The sequence below is a fragment of the Diabrotica undecimpunctata genome, chromosome 1 (assembly GCF_040954645.1).
Source record: "Diabrotica undecimpunctata isolate CICGRU chromosome 1, icDiaUnde3, whole genome shotgun sequence".
In the NCBI taxonomy this organism is placed as follows: domain Eukaryota; kingdom Metazoa; phylum Arthropoda; class Insecta; order Coleoptera; family Chrysomelidae; genus Diabrotica; species Diabrotica undecimpunctata.
This window is the reverse complement of record NC_092803.1, coordinates 45,932,636-45,951,183: the sequence shown is the minus strand read 5'-3', so window position 1 is coordinate 45,951,183 and position 18,548 is coordinate 45,932,636. Positions and strand designations below refer to the sequence as shown.

Below are 18,548 nucleotides of genomic sequence, written 5' to 3'. Positions count from 1 at the left end.
TCTTTCATCTCTACGATTCCTTGGTGCCAAAGAAATGTGTTTTTCAGAAGATGACGAGAAGAAAAGTTTTGTAGCTATATTTTAGACGCCAAAATAGGCTTGCAAAGAGCAAAGAGCAGTGAAAAGTAGTAAATCTAATCTTTTTAGAATGAAACTAACGAGGACTGGCTGCAAGGATTTTTAAAGAGACATTCAGGGTCAATACTAAAATATAAAATAGCATATAAGACAAGAAAACCTTAAAGCACTTAAGATGCCTATGCTTCTATCTATATTTAATATATATATATATATATATATATATATATATATATATATATATATATATATATATATTTAACTCCGAACCCCATTTATATTGCGACAAAACTGGTGTATCAGTATAAAAAAAAACACTAAATAAAATAAAAAAATCTATAGCGAAACAAGGTCGTAAGTAAGTAGGAGTCGTATCTACTCCTGAAGACCTACATGCCTCTACGATGGTGTTTCATAGAATAATATTTAAACCTTAACTAATGCGCAATACTGGAATATGGAAAGTTAGTTTGTAGCTCAAGGTAGATGACCACGCAGACCACAGAATGATTTCTAAATAAATTTAAACTCGGCAATCGCAGTACCTTCCAAGTCAAAAGCAAAAGCGATGAATTTTACTAACCATTAAATCCTAAGTTTGATCAAATGATCAAATAATATAGAGAGAGATAGAAGGTTAACTACTATTCTAGATTATAGATTTCAAATTAGTCGATTGGCCTTCATCAGTAATCCAGACTCCTAAGTATTTCATTTTGTCCACTTGCTCATTATCTTCATTTTTTATCTGGATCTTTGTAATGACTTTGCCCCTCGTAATGATATACATGGTTTTTGTTTTCTTTATGCTGTTTATTGTTAAGCCAAACTGTTTCCCAATATCACAAATTGTGTTTAGTAACGTCTGCAGGTCTGTCTCACTTTCAGCAATAATGACTGTATCGTAGGCATAACGGATGTTATTTATATTTTCACCATTTATCCTGATCCCTTCTGTACAGTTTTCAAGTGCTTGCGTAAATAACTCTTCGGAATATATATTAAATAGTAAGGGTGAAAGTACACAGCCCTGTCTCGTTCTTCTACTTATCTGTTGCGCATCCGTGCTAGTTCCATCTAATGTTACCACAGCCTGTTGGTTGCACTAGAGATTTCTCACTATGTTAATGTCATTTTTGTCGAGTTCTTTTCTCTTTAGACATTCCATGAGAATGTTATGTTTAACCTTTTCGAAAGCTTTTTCATAGTCTATAAACACAACAAAAAGATCTTTTTGTTGGTCTCGACATTTTTGGGCAAGAGTTGTGAAACTATACAGAGCTGCCACTGTTCCGAAGCCGTTACGAAAGCCAAACTGTCTATTACTCATATCCGCTTCGCACTTTCTGAATATTCTTGAATGTATAATCTTTAAAAAAGTGTGCCATTAAGCTGACTAATCTATAGTCATTACAGTGTTTGGGGTTCTTGGTTTTTGGTAACGGAACAAAGGTCGATAGCAGCCATTCTGTAGGTATCTCACTAGATTTGTATATGTTGTTGAAGAGTATAGTTATTGCACTTAAATTGTCTTCATCTATAAGTTTAATCAGCTTAATATGAACTTCATCTGGCCCAGGGGCTCTGTCAGATTTTGAGTTGTTTATAGCATGTTGGACTTCAAATTTAATATAATTGTAGCTTCCTCGTTATCAATTTGTGTTGGTTCCGTTATTGTATCCATGAAAAGATCTTCAATATATTTAGTCCATACTTGTTTTATTTCAATTGGGTTATTAATAGGTTTATTGTTTTTGTCAATTAATTGGTTAGGTATATTTGTTCGTTATTTTCCAGAAAATTCCTTCACTTTTTTATGTAAATTATAATGATCATGCTTTTTTGGCAATTCCTCCACTTCGGTGCATGTTTCCTTCATCCACTTTTCCTTAGTCTCTGTTATTTTATTCCTAATTAATTTATGTTTTTCTCTGTACTTATTTGGGTTTGTGTTTCTATATTTTCTTCTTTGTTCCTTAATTTCCAGTATTTTTTGAGTCATCCAAAGTTTTCGGCTTTCTGTTTTCTTTTGTAGAGTTTATTTCTGTGTTTTTATAATAGAATCTTTGATTTTACTCCACATATTGTTCACATTCTTAGTGTTTTTCATTTCTGATGTTAATTTCTTCATTTCTTGATTGATACGAGTTGAAGCCTCGGCACAAATTTCATTTATCTTGAGTAACTGAATATTCACCTTAGAACTTTTGGATTTTATTATGTTTTTTACCCTCAGTTACATTTTTGAGACAAAGAGGTTATGGCCTGAGGAAACATCTGCTCCAGGAAAAGTCTTATCGCTTACAATGGAATTTCTATTTCTTAGATTAGTTCGAATAAAGTCGATCTGATTTCTAATGCAATTTTGTTCATTATCCTGTGGAGACCTCCATGTATACAGTCTACGGGGTGGTAATCGAAACCATGTGTTTATAATCGCCAGGTTTTCTTCTTGACAAAATTGAGCCAATCTGTCGCCTCTAGCATTCCTTATTCCTAAACCATAATCACCTATTATATTATCGACTCGACCTTTTCCTATCTTTGCATTTAAATCACCCATGATTATGGTAATTTCTTCCTTTCCTGTGTATTATAGAAGTTGTTTGAGTTGTTCATAAAAATGTTCTATTTTAGCTTCTGATTGATCTGCAGTTGGAGCATACACTTATACTACATTAATGTTCAACGACTTACCCTATATTTGTAATAATAGCATTCTATCTGAAAAGGAAACAAAATTTACAACGGCTGCTTGGATTCTCCTGAAAATAACTATTCCAACTCCATATACATAATCTCGGGTGTCATTTTTCTAGTAGTATATCGTTTTATCCATGACCAATGTTTTACCGGAACCAGGCCAGCGCATTTTGCTTATGCCTAATATCTAGGTTCAGTCTGTTCATTTCCTGAATCGTGTTATGCGTCTTTCTTTGTTGGAACAAACTCCTCACATTCCATGTCCCGAAATTTAAAAAGGATTTGTTCTCTATATAGTTAGTTGCCACATTCGGGTGGCTCCTCCTCGCGGAGATTCTTAGCACCCCTCGACCATTAAAGGTCCGCCGCGGACTAGGGGCCATGTGATTGACCGTACTTTGCATGGTTATTGTTCTAGGAAAATCTGACGATCTTTAATGTAGTGGTTTCCCGTTGCCTTCTACATCCTTATACCGTTGACCACTAATAGGTTCATCCGCCTTTGGAGCCAATTTCTCAACCCCAGGACAAAAAGCGCCCTACCATTTATTAACTTATCCGCCCGAAGCCGTTGGTCAGTTAATGGGGGATTGCTTATACAGGCAATCACTCGGTGAAATTAAACCTATAGGATTTTTTTTTTTACTTTCCCACAGCCTTAATCCAGCAATGACATTACTGCTGCCTAATGCCATGTCCTTGGTTGAGCCACGGGTACTTATTTGGCTATGCCTTATTCGTACCTGTCCTGCATGTCTGCAGGAATTTTCCCTATCAGCCATTGGAACGCGCCCTGTCGGGGTTGAAGAATTCCCCGCATAGTCTATCTTACGCAAAGTACTGAAGGGCCCCTACTCAATTCAAAGCCCCTCCTCCACGCAAGTTGAGCCACGTTCGGACATATCACAAGAAGAAATAATGATCATATTGAGACGAATTTCTAGATGTATTATTGCCTGCCAATTCTCGCATTAACTTAATCACCTTTTTTTGGTATCGTAGTGATTACACACTCGTTCCATTCTTTGGTAGCTCCTCGTCGGCCTACATCTTGTTATACTACTCTCATAGTGGCTAACTAATCTCCTAGATAGGTAATTATATTCCCAGTAGTGTATATACCTTTTTCTGATCAGTTATTACGCAAGAACCTAATTTTTAGTCCGCAGCTCATATTGTCCGATCTAATAACTCGTAAAATTTCTCTAGTAACTCAAATATGAAAAAAAAAATAGCTATAATTACTGTGTCTTTATACAAAAATAAACTGAAAGATTCAATTAAAAAAATAAGCTAGCAGAAGAATAGGAAGAGAAAGAAGATTAAGCAAAAGTCAGATAAAGTTGAAACTATTTTTACCTGGAAAGATATCGAGAAAACTCGAAACTAGAGTAGGTTTAAATGACAGAAATTCGCGATATAAAGACAAATCATAAAGTCAATACATAAAATTTATGAGTTGTTAGTTTCTTTGACATTTTCTTGGAGAAACTACAAACAGTAAGTTCGACTATGTATAAATTATTCAGTGGAAGTCGCTAAAATCTCTAACCATGTAATTTTGACTGTACAGTAAATTCTTAATATAATTAGGTAAATTGATATTCTCTTCTGTTGTTGACTTGAACATTTAGTTCAAAGTTTAGGTTTATTATTACATTAAGTTTTTTAGAACAAAAAATTTTTAACAAATCTGAAGAATCACAGTTCAAAATAAGTTTATATACGAGAAAATATATTAATAAAGAGGTACAGTTTTTACCTGGCATTCAGTATCTAGATCAGCATAATATCCAGACTCCAATCCTTTGCAACTGAACGTAGTTCTGGGAATATGAGAATATACTGGAAAGTCCACACCAGGTGTTCCTTCTACTCCTTGATAAAAGAATAGAAAATCGTCAGATTTTGGACTACTAACTGAAGTTTGTTTTTCGGGATCAGTAAAATGATGTTCAACTCCATTCACGTACTAAAACATTAAAATTTAAAATTAAATTTCAAATAAATTTTAATATTATTATTTGCTATATTTGTTATTAATTAATAATAAGGAATAAGGAATATAAGATAATCTTGTTCTGAAGCTATTTTCTTGTGGCATGTTAAAGTAATTACTATTAAAATGGGAATAAGCCACAATTAAAGGTTAAAGTACGTTTACTGATGTTTCAATTTCACCTTAGGAAATCGTTCTCAAAATAAAAACATTAGTAAATGATTTTTGATGAAACACTCTATTTTTGATACAATCTTAAATCAAAAATAGAGAATTTGATAGATCTCAAATATGTAAATAAGCATGGGATAATATGAACATAGGGTTCAATGGAATGATTCAAATATAGTCCTAACAGAAACGGATGGTAAAAAGAGAAAAATCAAAGAAGCGGCTCTAATTATGCTAAATGAGACCAATTGTGTCGCAAATTCCTCGGCAGAATGTAGTAGGATCTGGTTACCAATATTAAAAGAGGAAGTTATTAAAAGAAAAATACCAGTATTAGTAAGTCGGTAACATATAGAGGATACATCATTTATGTTTTTTAAATAACAAACATATAAAATCAGAATTTGGTGTTTATTGAAGGTAAACTAAACGCACGACCAAATACTTACCATGTCGGGATAGTATTATGAGTTTTTTTTCCTGGTTTTTCCCTCATAATTTACTATGGAATCACTAACAGAAGATTTTTACTGTCATCACGGCATGTGTTTGTCTTTTTAAAGACGAATTACATGCTACGATTTTTTGCTGACTTTTGGATATTCTCAAGTTAAAGTTGATTTCATGTAATCGAATGAACTATCTTACAAGTAAAGTCGTCCCAGGAACGAAACTCAACAATATTGGCAATATCATTTTAAAGTCGTCTACTTTAAAATGTATAATGTATGTCTGAATTGTCAATATAAATAAGTCAGATAAAATTAAATTGTTAGAAGAATTTTTCACCAAGTAACAAAAAAACAAAATTTGTTTAATTTATTAATGTTTGTATTTTGAGAACGATTTCCGAAGTGGAAATTGTAACGTCAATAAACGTACTTTAACCTTTAATTGTGGCTTATTCCCATTTAAATAATAAGATAATCGTTATCAAAATGGATATGATGGAATTAAATAACTAATGCAGGATGTCTTCAGTCTGTTAACTTGCTAACCCGTATCATATGTAAAAAAAAGAAGTGAAATGGCTGTTGCAGTTTCGCAAATATATACAAACATTTAGAAAATATTAACAGACTTTGTGGTAGTTTTAATTCTCCCCGTATTCGAAGATTCAGTGTACAAAAATACAGCTGTGTTAAAAACTACACATTACAAGACGAGCCATCTTAGAAATAACAAAGACGTAAGTTTGAGATAAGGGACGAGTTCCATATGCCAAATCAGAGAGTCGAATTTTATCTTCCAACCAACACAGATTTGCATGGGTTAAAGCAGCGCTTCCTAAGGGACTTCGCCTGAGTCTTTTGAAAAAGGCTAGTTTTGATTTCTGAATTTTACCGAATTTGCGATGGTTCGCAATCCATTCGTGGCTGAAGTCGTTTCACGGAGTAAAGTACAACTTAGATAAACAATTACATCGATGCGGATACACACGTACATTTACTGTGGAGAATCGTTACATTATTATTCAATTATTTGGCAAGTTGGAATTGATTGTGCTAAACTATATTTCACATCATATCGCTTGTTGAATATTTTAACCGTTTGAGAACATTATACGTTTAGTTAAACGTCATTACCTTTATCGTAGATTTGTATATTTATTAGATTGTAATAATTTCACTATTTTTTTTTTGTATGTATATCACAGCGTTTACGTGATGAGTTTACTAATTGTTTTAATTTCATTATTAATTTAAAGCGAACATATTTTATTACCAATTATACTTTTGAATTGAGTTTATTAATATTTTTATTACGTTTAATATAATTCATATACTTGATGTCTGATTGCATTTTGTGTACCTTTTATCAACAAGGTTTGTTGATTCTACCAGCTTACCACGGATTAATTGTATTATTATATGTGGGCATATTTTTTACTCTTTAACGTCTAAGATCAATTTATGCGTTATTTCTAATCATACTCAACCATAGCAATCAAAATATCAAATTCTTTTGTTGTTAATGTGTTTTTAAAACCTATTCATCGACATCCTGTATCCACATAGTCTTGTCTAGTTATAATTGTATGTTTGTTTATTTATATGTATGTATGATTTTACTTCTTTTTTCAAATAAAGTTTATATAGTCTACTCGTCTATTATTTTTCTCTCTAGGAATATACATACCCAAAGCGAAAGAGAGAAACTAGCGAGTTCTAGATTATAGATGCACATCGTATTTGCAGAACGTAACAATAGCCAACGAGAGACTGAAGTCCTAGAAGAAGTCCTGATGATAACTTTATAAATGGAGGCAAAACCTCGATACAATAAAATTCTGCGCGGTCTTAATCGAAAACTATAATTTACAAATGGAATCTCTACCTCTCGGATTACTAGTGGATATAGTACTGGTAGTATTTTTCCTTAGTAACAGCGATAATTGCGGTTTTTTTCGATTTAACCATTAAGTCCTTACTGTTACACATTTTGTCAATTTTCTTTAGAGAAAGTTACATTCCTACTGAAATTATTTTGGCCATGTGTCATTTAACAACAATGTGTGTCTTGTTAATAGGTTTTCACTAGTGTGATCCACAATAATAAGGACATTACTCCTCTCTGTGAGTAATTACTTACTATCTTTGCCTCAATGGTGACTTGTCTCGTGAGAATACAATGGTCCTATTGAATTCCTAGAAACAGAGTAGATCTGTAAATGTCAAAGAGCCACCCAAATTGTAATCTGTATTCAGTATCTATCTAAAAGCCTATATCCACTGGCATAATAAAGGTATGTCTTTTAGTCTCTTCCGTCATAGATTTGAAAAAGAAGTTGTTAAAGATTTGACGTCTAGGAAATTTCCTACTGCTATCTTTTTGTCTTCCAACGACTTTGATATTAGTCTTTTTAGAGCACTCAGCGTAAATCTTGTAACTTTACTGGCTAGTATCTTTATTAGCGTTAGCTGAGTTTATATCTTAACACTTCGTCGCTAATATATCTATACAGCGTTTTTGCTAGAAAGAAGGTATACTTAATAATAGGTACCTAAAACTTATGTGTTTGACTTAATACCCTACTTACTATGTAGATCTATTCATTTTTATTCAGCGTATTTCTTGCATTACACAATGGATAACTAAATTTAAATTCATACACTATACAAATTATTAGATTTGTAAACAAATGTCCAGTTTTTTTTATATATTCTATTGACTCTATTCTATTTGGTTATCATTATGAAGTCTTTATGGTCGCCTGTATATGCTTTGCTTAGGCATTCTTGTACTATGTGCTTGATCGCTGTCTCGCAGCGCCAAAATCATAGAGAGGCAACGGAAGTTTACCCCATCTGTAGAAGGAGTTGGCGCATCTTCCGCAGTTTGTTCTCGATCAATCAACGGTTTTACAAATATTCTTCAAATCCGTAAGATTTGCCTGTGTTACCCAGTAGACTATGATAATGTGAATCTGTTTTACTTTTCCACTCTTCTCTCCATCAGGAATTTAAGTCAAAATTGGAATGATGTAGGTTGGGTGGAGCTACGTTATTAAAAGTATGTAGCCAAAGGTATTCTGCCACCGTGTACATTAGGTAAAGAGTGAGGGATCTTAGGGTTGATGCTGTATGCCCATATAGTGCTGCAGAGTTATGTATCAAGTTGTTATGATGTTCTCGGAAGGTGACCGTTTTGTCTAGGGTAACCCCAAGGTATTTTGATTATTCATTGTGTTTAAATAGTTTGTTATTAAGACACACTAATATTTCTCTGTTTATAATTAGGTATAGTTTATAATTTTCGATAGTTTTTAAGGATTGGTGGCTTATTGCAAGGTCCAGTCAGCTGCATATTCAAACTTGCGAGATTCGGTTGCAGGCATATCACTAATATAGAGGCGAAAAAGTAAAGGAGCGAACCCTATGGAAGGCCATTATTCAGTTTCATCTATTTGCGACATCTGATATTAAAATCCGTAAACTAAATTTCGAAACTAAATTCAGATTTTTGCTTTAATCTGTGCCTTGTTAGAGTTGCTTCCTAAGACAGAAAATATTTATTTTTAATTTCAGAGCGACTGTGAATAGCCGTTCTGAAGAGCCCTTTTAGGGCGAAATACGTATAAACGAATACACAGACGCACTATACGTGAAATCAAATCTTAACTGTCTTTTTCCTTTTATTCCGATATACTCTGTACGAGTACTAGAAACCAATTCGCTAAAGATCTTTGCTTAGTAAAGGAGATATGTTGTGGAATGCAATTTTTGGATTCCCCATGTCTCTAATAACATCTTTATCAACGTCTGTTTTGCCTTGTAATTCTTAGAAGGCACAGATTAAAGCAAAAATCTGAATTTGGTTTCGAAAATTAATTTACGGATTTTAATATCAGATGTCGCTTTTTGCGTCCATACGAAGCCATACAGTTGCTTCCTAAGACAAAAAATATTTATATTCACGTTCAGAGCGACTGTGAATAGCCGTTCTGAAGAGCCCTTTTAGAGCGAAATACGTATAAGCTGATATACAGACGCACTATGGGGTCGTTGAGACATTTTGGGACAGACAAAAGTCCACGACCAGGTCGCTCCTCTCAAACCAAACCAAACTGAACCAAAAACTGAAAAATATATATTTATTAAATTTAATAAAAAAAAAACGTATTCTACATAGATGGAAATTATTGGGTCAGTGAACAAAATCTTCAGTTTTTGAAGATATTGTAATGGGGTGTCCATTTTGTTGTGACACATTCTTGCAGCAGTGGTACAAAGCTGTTTACGACAATGACTAATATTTCTTTTAAAGTATTGCTTCTTCTTTGTCGCGTATCCGTTCTTTCAAAGCCTCGATAGTTTTTGGGGAATTCTTAACATAGGTCTGAATAGCCTTGTTAGACGGAATTGGTGGTGTAAACGCTCATTGTACACGCACAAAACTTTTACCATTTTTATAATAAGCTTTCACATCAAATGCTGATTGTTCACCCAACCACTTCTCCATCATAAAAACTAAACTTCCCACTCTCTAGATTCACAACGTTGCCGTTGCAAGCCCGCGGCTTCTCTATTTTTTCAATCAATCACCTGTTATTTTTATTTGTAGAGTGTATTCATTTATTTTTGAATATTTTTAAGCCATTTTTTTATTTCTCTCAGTCTCCATTTTATTACCACGCGTTGGACGAAGTGCTGTCAAGAAACAGTTTTTCTTTTGGACCATGCGTTCATTGCGTTTGATAATGTTACACCTCAAAAGTGGAAAGTGCAGTAGTTATAGCACAAATTTTACTGTAACTACGTGTGTAAGTTTTTGTTAAGTAACAAATTTTCAGTCTCTATGTTGTATTATTAGCTAATTCGCGATTGTTTGGTTGGTTATACCATATTCAAATGTATCCTATTGTCCTATATATCCATGGGAGTCTCCCTATTAGGTACATGGCCGCGTCTTATGAGAACTTCCCCTTCTAGTCTGCTTATTCTGTCTGGAGAACTGTATACTCATAATCTCAGAGCAGCGTTCTGATATTAATCTTAGTTATAAATTAAATTTAACGGGAGAAGTATTTCTTAATATCAACAAAGAACAACAATATTATTACTTAACTGCGGTGGATTACAAATCTGCAAATAATTACATTAGAAAAAATATTTATTACAAATACATTCCTTCAGAATTTTTCCTTACTTAATACCTCTAATTAAATTTAGAATCAATCAAAAATCTCAGATAGCATCAATTATCAATTAACCACAGTCATTTCTTTATACTTCCTCTAGAAATATTCAAATTTCTGTAATTGCAGTAGCGTTAAAAATAACAATAATCATTTAATCTTCCCTATCTACATCGGTTATATAATGAATGGTATTAAAAACGAGCAATTACATAAAAATGGTAAAGGTCGAAACGTTGTAACATTTGTTATTATTTGCTAACGGCAAGAGGATGTTGGCACTTAGATACCAGGGCTAAATCAAAGATATTTGCAGAGTCGGAAGGCTGCAAAAACATTTAAATAATTAGACTACATCTCATCTGTTATCAAATATTGTAGATTATTCTCATTACATGAGCTCCTCATCGAAATAAACTGGGACGTTAATGTTAATAATATATTATTTATCTAGTAGAGAAAACAATCCGTTTCTGTACAATATTACAGTATTGCAATGTACAGAGTCCAAGTCCTTTATCTACTTTTGTGGTACTTATTGACACTTTTCAAATTCATTGCTCCTGTAGTTGTTCCCGGAATAATAATTCATTTAAAAAACTGATACAGAAGTAAAACACTTCACATTTGTATTTAGGTATAAAACATATTAAAACTTTTAAAAAAGTTTAGTCATAATTTATACAGTAGCATAACGTGACCTTTTCGATCTAGATCAGATCATCTTCAGTGCCTTCTTTGTAATTGAAGCTAACATTAAATTTATAGCTGTGACATCAATATATGGTTTTATATTGTTCCAAATTTAAAGTTGACTCTAGGTCGATGACATTGGATAAAAATTTAATACTTAAAGAGCTACATGTTTCTTTCCTCGACTTGAACACGTGGTTTTTGTCAGTTAAAACGACACAGACCAACTGGCTGAGGTGACAGGAAATTTAACTCAAAAAAACAGCGTTAACATGACGAGGTATAGGTATGTTCAGAGACTAATGTAATTTTTAAAAAATTTTTAAAATTCTAAAATTTTTGTAATAATCCCTAATATCTTATTAATGAAAACCTTTAGTTAGAATTAAATTTATTTAAATGATAATATCTATTGTCTTAAATCTGCAAATCTCTGTTATTGAAAAAACAAGTTAGTTATTGAATAAGTTATAATCTATGACATCATAAGTATTATGAAAATTGATTAAGGTGGAACATGAAAGGAAGTGATGTGGTACTGTACACATAATGGTGTAAGAAATGGTATAGGAAGTAGTATATACTAAAGTATTAAGCTGAAATCCAAAGAAATTGAAGTTAAAAATTTTTTTGATTGGGTAATGGTGGTTGTTTAATGACGGTAAGGGACCTGGTGTGTAAAAATCTGAAAGTTTAAAAAGTTAAATAGTAAAATGAATAACCCTATTAAGAAAATGTATGTGATGATATGATAACAGAATATGATATTCTAACTATTATTATATTGTAGTTTTGTTAGTATGAATATTGCCCTATAGTGAAGTATGTTAAAATGGATATAAATGAAGCTAAGAAAATGAATGAAATTTAATAAAAGAAAGAGGAAATGTAAAATGTTGGTTGAATAACATAAGACAGAACAGAAATTGAATACTATATTGTTGTGAACAGCATGAACAAAGTTAGATAATTAAAATATGTAAATGGAAACCAGACAAAATGATATGTATGTGAATATGTATTAGAGAAAGAATGAAATAATAGAGACTATGTGTTAGAGAAATATATAGTATAGGGGATAATGGAGTCAATAGACTGAAAGTATCTAACGGATGAGTGAAGATAAATGATTAAGTTTAATTTTAATGATGAAGTTTAAGTTTAAAGATTAATGTGAAGAATAATGGTGAAGGACAGTTCAAGTAAGCTGACCCAAGAAGTAAGAGAAATAAGTCATTTTTAGATATCAATTTACCCCTTTTTTTTTAAACCACGCTTATTATAAATAAACTGCTTACCTGAACGTAGGAAAATTGTATTACAATTTTATCAATCGCTATCTCAAAATCAGCAGTAATAGATTTTGTGTTAATTTTAAATTTAAATAGGTTTACTATTCTACAAATAATTAAAAGATTTTATAAATTTCATATATCTTGTTATTTATAGGTAAAAACTCTAATGGAACATACTGTTCATTTTTCTAATCGTGAGTTCCAAAATATATTTCCTCTTAATGTGTCATACACCATTTTGAACGTAGGCAACGCTTTTTCATATATCCGTATTGTGTATCATTAAGTGAACAAGTCACCACCATAATATTGTAAAATTTATTACTTGCATGCCATTAAGAAGTCGTTTCTATTTGATGGGATTACTAACAAAAGTAGGTAACAGATCGAAATGTGGCTTTATCGTAGAATTCTGAAGATATGCTATACCGACCACGTTACAAACCAGGACGATTTATTAAGAATGCAAAAAGAAAATGAGCTGTTAACCACAATAAAAACAGCCAAAATTAAATACCTCGGTTACATCATGAAGAACAGCGAAAGATATGGGTTGCTGTAGTTAATTCTTCAAGGAAAAGTAGAAGGAAAACGAGGACCAGGAATGCGAAAAATTTCCTGTCTGAAAAATCTGTGTACGTAGTTCAACACAACAACCTCAAACCTTTTCAGAGCAGCAGTTTGCAATATATAGATTGCCATGATGGTCGCCAACATCCGAAATGGATAGGCACTACAAGAAGAAGAAGGTAGCAGATATGACCATAAATAAATAGTTCTTTGTTTTGGTCTATTTATATGTGGTAGATACCTTTCAAAACTTAACGACACTATACTGTTAAAATAAGGATATCAACTAAACAAAATTTAAATATTAGCGAATGTCATTTATAGGAAGTTAAGACTGGTACAATATTAACTAAAGAATTTTAAAAGAATTTGAAAAATATTTAAGTGTAAACAGTATTATACATAAAAAAAACCAATCCCTACACTCCTGGACAAAATGGAGTATCCGAACATTTAAATCGGACAATTGTAGAAAAGGTAAAGTGTCTTTTGTTTGATGCCAATTTTAGAAAAAAATTTTGGGCTGAAGCTATAAACCCACGTGCTTACTCAAAAAATAGATCCTTGGCTTTTGGTTTAAACAAAACACCGTTTGAAATGTGGGCAGATAGTAAACATGTTGTTAATGGCTTTAGAAAATTTGGCAACAATGTGATGGTACGCTCCAAAAGAAAAAAGGTGAAAGTGGGCAGTGGCGGATCCAGAAATTTTGTCAGGGGGGGGGGGTCATGGGTCTTGAGGGTGATTTTGATACAGGATTTAGATTTTTGCACCTTTTAGTGGCTGATCCCCAGAAATTTTTTGTCGGGGGTGGGGGGTCATGGGTCTTGAGGATGATTTTGTTATAGGATTTAGATTTTTGCACCTTTACGATTGATATGAAGATGATTATACATAAGATGATTATACACTGAAGACCATATAGTTACAAACGAAAAAGAGAAAGGCCACAAATGAGATGGTCAGATGACTTGAAGAAACACGCAGGCCCGAAGTGGATACAAACTACCTAAAATACAGAGACGTGGAAGAAGGAAGAGGCCTTATGTCCAAAATTGGACAGGAAGGGCTGTATAGATAGATAGACGATTATATGATTTGTGCCTCATGTAAGGGAACCATTTTCTCAATAATTATTTTAAGCGATATGTTAAACTAATGAAAAATTATTAAAACCCAAATATCCTACGGGTGCAAATAAGGGTACAACATTAAGGGGTCCTAAACTTAAACAAAAAAAAATTTAACTTAAAATAAGATAAGTAAATATTATATAATTTTATAAAAATGTATTCGTTTGGCCTATCCGATTTAGCAAATCGCTCTATGATTGCATCAACATCTAGAGAAATTTCAGGATGCACATAGAGTGCTAAACCAGTTAATCTTTCCGCAGAAGTTCTATTTCTAAGCCAAGTCTTTAAACGCTTAAGCGTAGAACGCTCTGTTGTTGCTGCACTGACTGGCAGTGTAATTAATATTTGTAGAAATATTCTGATATTTGGATACATATGAATATTGCAGTTTTCTAATACTTTTAAAATACAATTAGGAAGTTTTCCATTATTTTGCACGACTCTTTTCCACTTTTGAATCCACAGTGAAAACTCTTTTTCTACTGTGAAATATGCAGTAAGTAGATAGTCCAATAATATTATGAAAGGTGTTAACATTTTTTTTAATGCAACTTTTTCTTCTGGTGTCTTATCAGTTTTAGGTAAAACAGCTCGAAGATTAAATAGATTCATAACTTTCGGTAAAAGTCGTTCTTCTAAATCAGTTAAGATATTGTCTAAAAGGGGTAAATAAATAGAGCTTCGGAAATATTCTTCGCAAGAGTTAGCAGATTGGTTTTGAGGACAGGTTTGACGAGAAACTGTACGAGGCATCTTCAATTCAATGTCTAGTTGTTCAGCTATTTGTTTACTTCATAGTACAGTTTGCTAAAAACAGATTCAGCATTTGATCTTTTATTTTGAACAATGCATTTAGTGTCCTCTATGGCCTCAGTAGCCTACTTAAAATCTAATTTTGGTGACTGAAGAAGACGACTAAGTGATACAGTTGTACTTAAAACATCACTAAGACAAACTACTGTTTCACAGTTTCACTAATACCTTGGACAGCAGCCCCCAGTTCCTTTATTTGTATTCACTAACGGATCAGACAGAGCTAATGCAACAACAATATTCACTTTGATATTTATTATAGATAAATTATAAAATGTAGCGCACAGTCTCAATAATTATAATAGGTACATATTCAAATTACAAACAACCAATTCGTAGACAAAACTGAAGATATAAAATACCTAATACAAAATAAAAATGTGCTGATTTCGTGCGAAAAGTCATGTCATGTACATTGAATGAGTAATAATGTGTGGGCGGTAATTCTATCTCATCTTTATTCGAACGATTCTCTGACACTCAAATGACGAATTGACAAAATTTGAAAATCGCTTACTCTGAATTCGTGGAAGTCTTAGTCGAGGCATTACTGTATTTAGAATTGTTAATTTTTTTAAAGAGCAATTTAAATAGGCTTCCGTATAATTCTACACTTACCCCTAGAATAAATGAGTTTGAATCATTTCAACTCTTAACTTCCTGCTATAGGGTTGATGGGTTTTAAATTATTTTTTTTAGGATTATTTGATTGATATTTAATTTTGTTTTGGGGGTGGTCCTGACCCCCGTGACCCCTCCCCCTTGGATCCGCCACTGAAAGTGGGAGAAAAGTGCACATTTTAGTAGGGTGTGCTGAAAATACAAAAGAATACATGGTGTATAATCCAACCACTAAACAAATTATAGTAAGCAGAGATGTACAAATTATGGAAGACACAAAAAAGGTTAAAGTATTTCATTTTGATTTAAAAGATAAACATGATGCAAAAGAAACTCTAGATTCAGTGGGGGAGCAAAACAAAGATAATGTTAAAACTAAGACTAAAAATAATGATAATTTTTTGCTGACGAAGAATCTAGCTACTATAAGGAAGAGAATTTAAGGGCTAAAGACATTGAAGTGTCCAATTTACCTAAAACATTACAAGAAGTACACAGAAAGTCAGAAAGAGTAAGACTTGGGTGAATATGAAACATTAAATTTATGGGCTTAAACAGTATTCTAGGGCTTGGGATTATGAAGTAAATAATGTTTTGGAGAATATTAATTATAAGAAATCAAAACATTAACTTTGTACCTCTATAAAAAGAGAAAATAATAAAATTACGGTTTTAGCAGTATATATGGATGATTTTTTTTTGGGTTTTCAAATGATGAAAATGAAACAAATATACTAAAAAATGAGCTGAAAAGTAAATTTGTTATTAAAGATTTGTGTAGAATTAAGGAATGCTTGGGTATGCAAATAGACTTTGATCCAAATAAAGGTTATATTGCTTTGAATTAAAAAAAACTGTATTATTCCATACCAAGGGAGTTAAAACTTCAATTGAACCAAAGTTATCTCTAACAATTAATGATAGTAACAATTGTATTAGAGATAAATTTCCTTATCAGAGACTAATTGGTGGTTTGATGTAGTTAGTTGTCTTAACCAGACCAGATATGTCATTGACAGTCAGTTTCTTGAGCCAATTTGTCAATATATATAAAAAGTCTTCTGGGAAATGTACAAAAAGAGTATTAAGATATTTAAAAGACACTATTAATTCTTTTCTCATTTACTCAAAAGATGTTTCAGAATTGCAAGGTTTTGTAGATGCGGATTGGGCAAGCAATACATTAGAGTATAGATCCTCTACTGGTTATGTATTTAAACTTTGTAGCTCTGCAATATCTGGTCAGAGTGCAAAACAAAAAACCGTAGCTTTATCTAGCTGCGAGGCAGAATATATGGCAAAAAACTGAATGTATTACCTTATTTAACGATAATAAAAGTGCATTTAACTTATCAGCAAAACTAATTTATCAAAAAGAAGTAAGCATATTAATGTAAGATATAATTTTTTGAGAGACCCAATATCTGATACAATGTTATGCCAGTTAATGTATTGACTAAAGGTCTAGTTACTAAAAAGCTACACAGATTATTGAAACTGAAAGGTATAGGTAACCTATAAATTTTGTTTTATTGATAAGTGGGAGTGTTAAAATATTGATAATTAAACAAAATTTAAGTATTAGCGCCATATGTCATTTACAGAAAATTAAGATTCTTCTTCTTTAAGTTCCATCTTCTATCGAAGGTTGGAAATCATCATGGCTATGCGGACTCTGTTGACTGCCGCTCTAAAAAGTTCTGCACTACTGCATTCAAACCATTCTCTTAAGTTCTTAAACCAGGATATTCTTCGTCTTCCCACATTTCGCTTTCCTCGGATTTTGCCTTGCATAATAAGTTGTAATAATGCGTATTTTTGCCCTCTCATCACATGTCCTAAGTACTCAAGTTTTCGTCTTTTGATAGTTAATATTATTTCTGCCTCATTTCCTATCCTTCTAGTTACTTCCACGTTTGACATTCTTTGAATCCATGATATTCGTAGGATTCTTCTGTAACACCAAAATTCAAAGATGGCCAACTTATTCAGATGGACTTGTTTTAGTGTCCACGCTTCTAAGCGATAAAGAAGAGTAGAGAACACGTAACATCGAAGCATTCTCAGGCGTAGTTCTAACCTTATATCCCGACAACAAAGAAACTCTTTAAGTTTAATGAATGCACGTGCTATTTCAATGCGTGTCCTAATTTCTTTGGTTTGGTCTACATCTGATGTTATTCATGTTCCTAAGTATTTATAGTTATTAACACTCTCAATTGCAGTATCTTCAATAGTCAGTTGGATATTTGCATGTGCAGATTTAGTCATGATCATGCATTTAGTTTTCTTTAAATTTATCTTCAGTCCGTACTCATGACAGCGTTCATTAAGGAGTTGCAAAACGTTCTGTAAATCATTGTTGTTATCTGTCATTATTACTGTATCGTCTGCAAAACGTCAGTTATTCAAAACTTCTCCATTAATAGATATACGTTCTATTGAGTCTGAGAGCGCTTTTTGGAATACCGCTTCACTGTAGACATTGAAAAGTAGTGGTGACAGCACGCAACCATGGCGGACTCCTCTCTCTATTTTGATATTTTGAGTGTACTGGTTTTCAACTCTTACCTTGGCAGTTTGATTCCAATATAAATTAGATATAATTTTTATATCACGAGTATCAATATTTTTTCTTTTTAATATATCTACAAGCTTTTTATGTTGAACCCTATCAAATGCCTTTTCAAAGTCTACAAAACATAAGTACGATGTCGATTCATGTCCATGCATCTCTGAGCCAGCACATTCAAGCCGAACAAAGCATCTCTTGTACTTATACCATTTCTAAAGCCAAATTGTGTGTCATTAATTTCATATTCAAGAGTTTT

The 18,548-nt window shown here is 32.5% G+C and overlaps 1 protein-coding gene across 1 annotated transcript in view; it reads right to left on the bottom strand.

Annotated features, from left to right (window-relative positions):
- The window catches only part of LOC140448844 (uncharacterized), a 207,916-nt gene that overhangs the window by 8,548 nt on the left and 180,820 nt on the right, over nucleotides 1-18,548 (bottom strand). Inside the window, exon 4 of the mRNA XM_072541965.1 lies at nucleotides 4,544-4,753. Within this exon, the coding sequence (XP_072398066.1) occupies nucleotides 4,544-4,753 (210 nt within the window). The remainder of the gene's footprint in view (nucleotides 1-4,543; nucleotides 4,754-18,548) is intronic.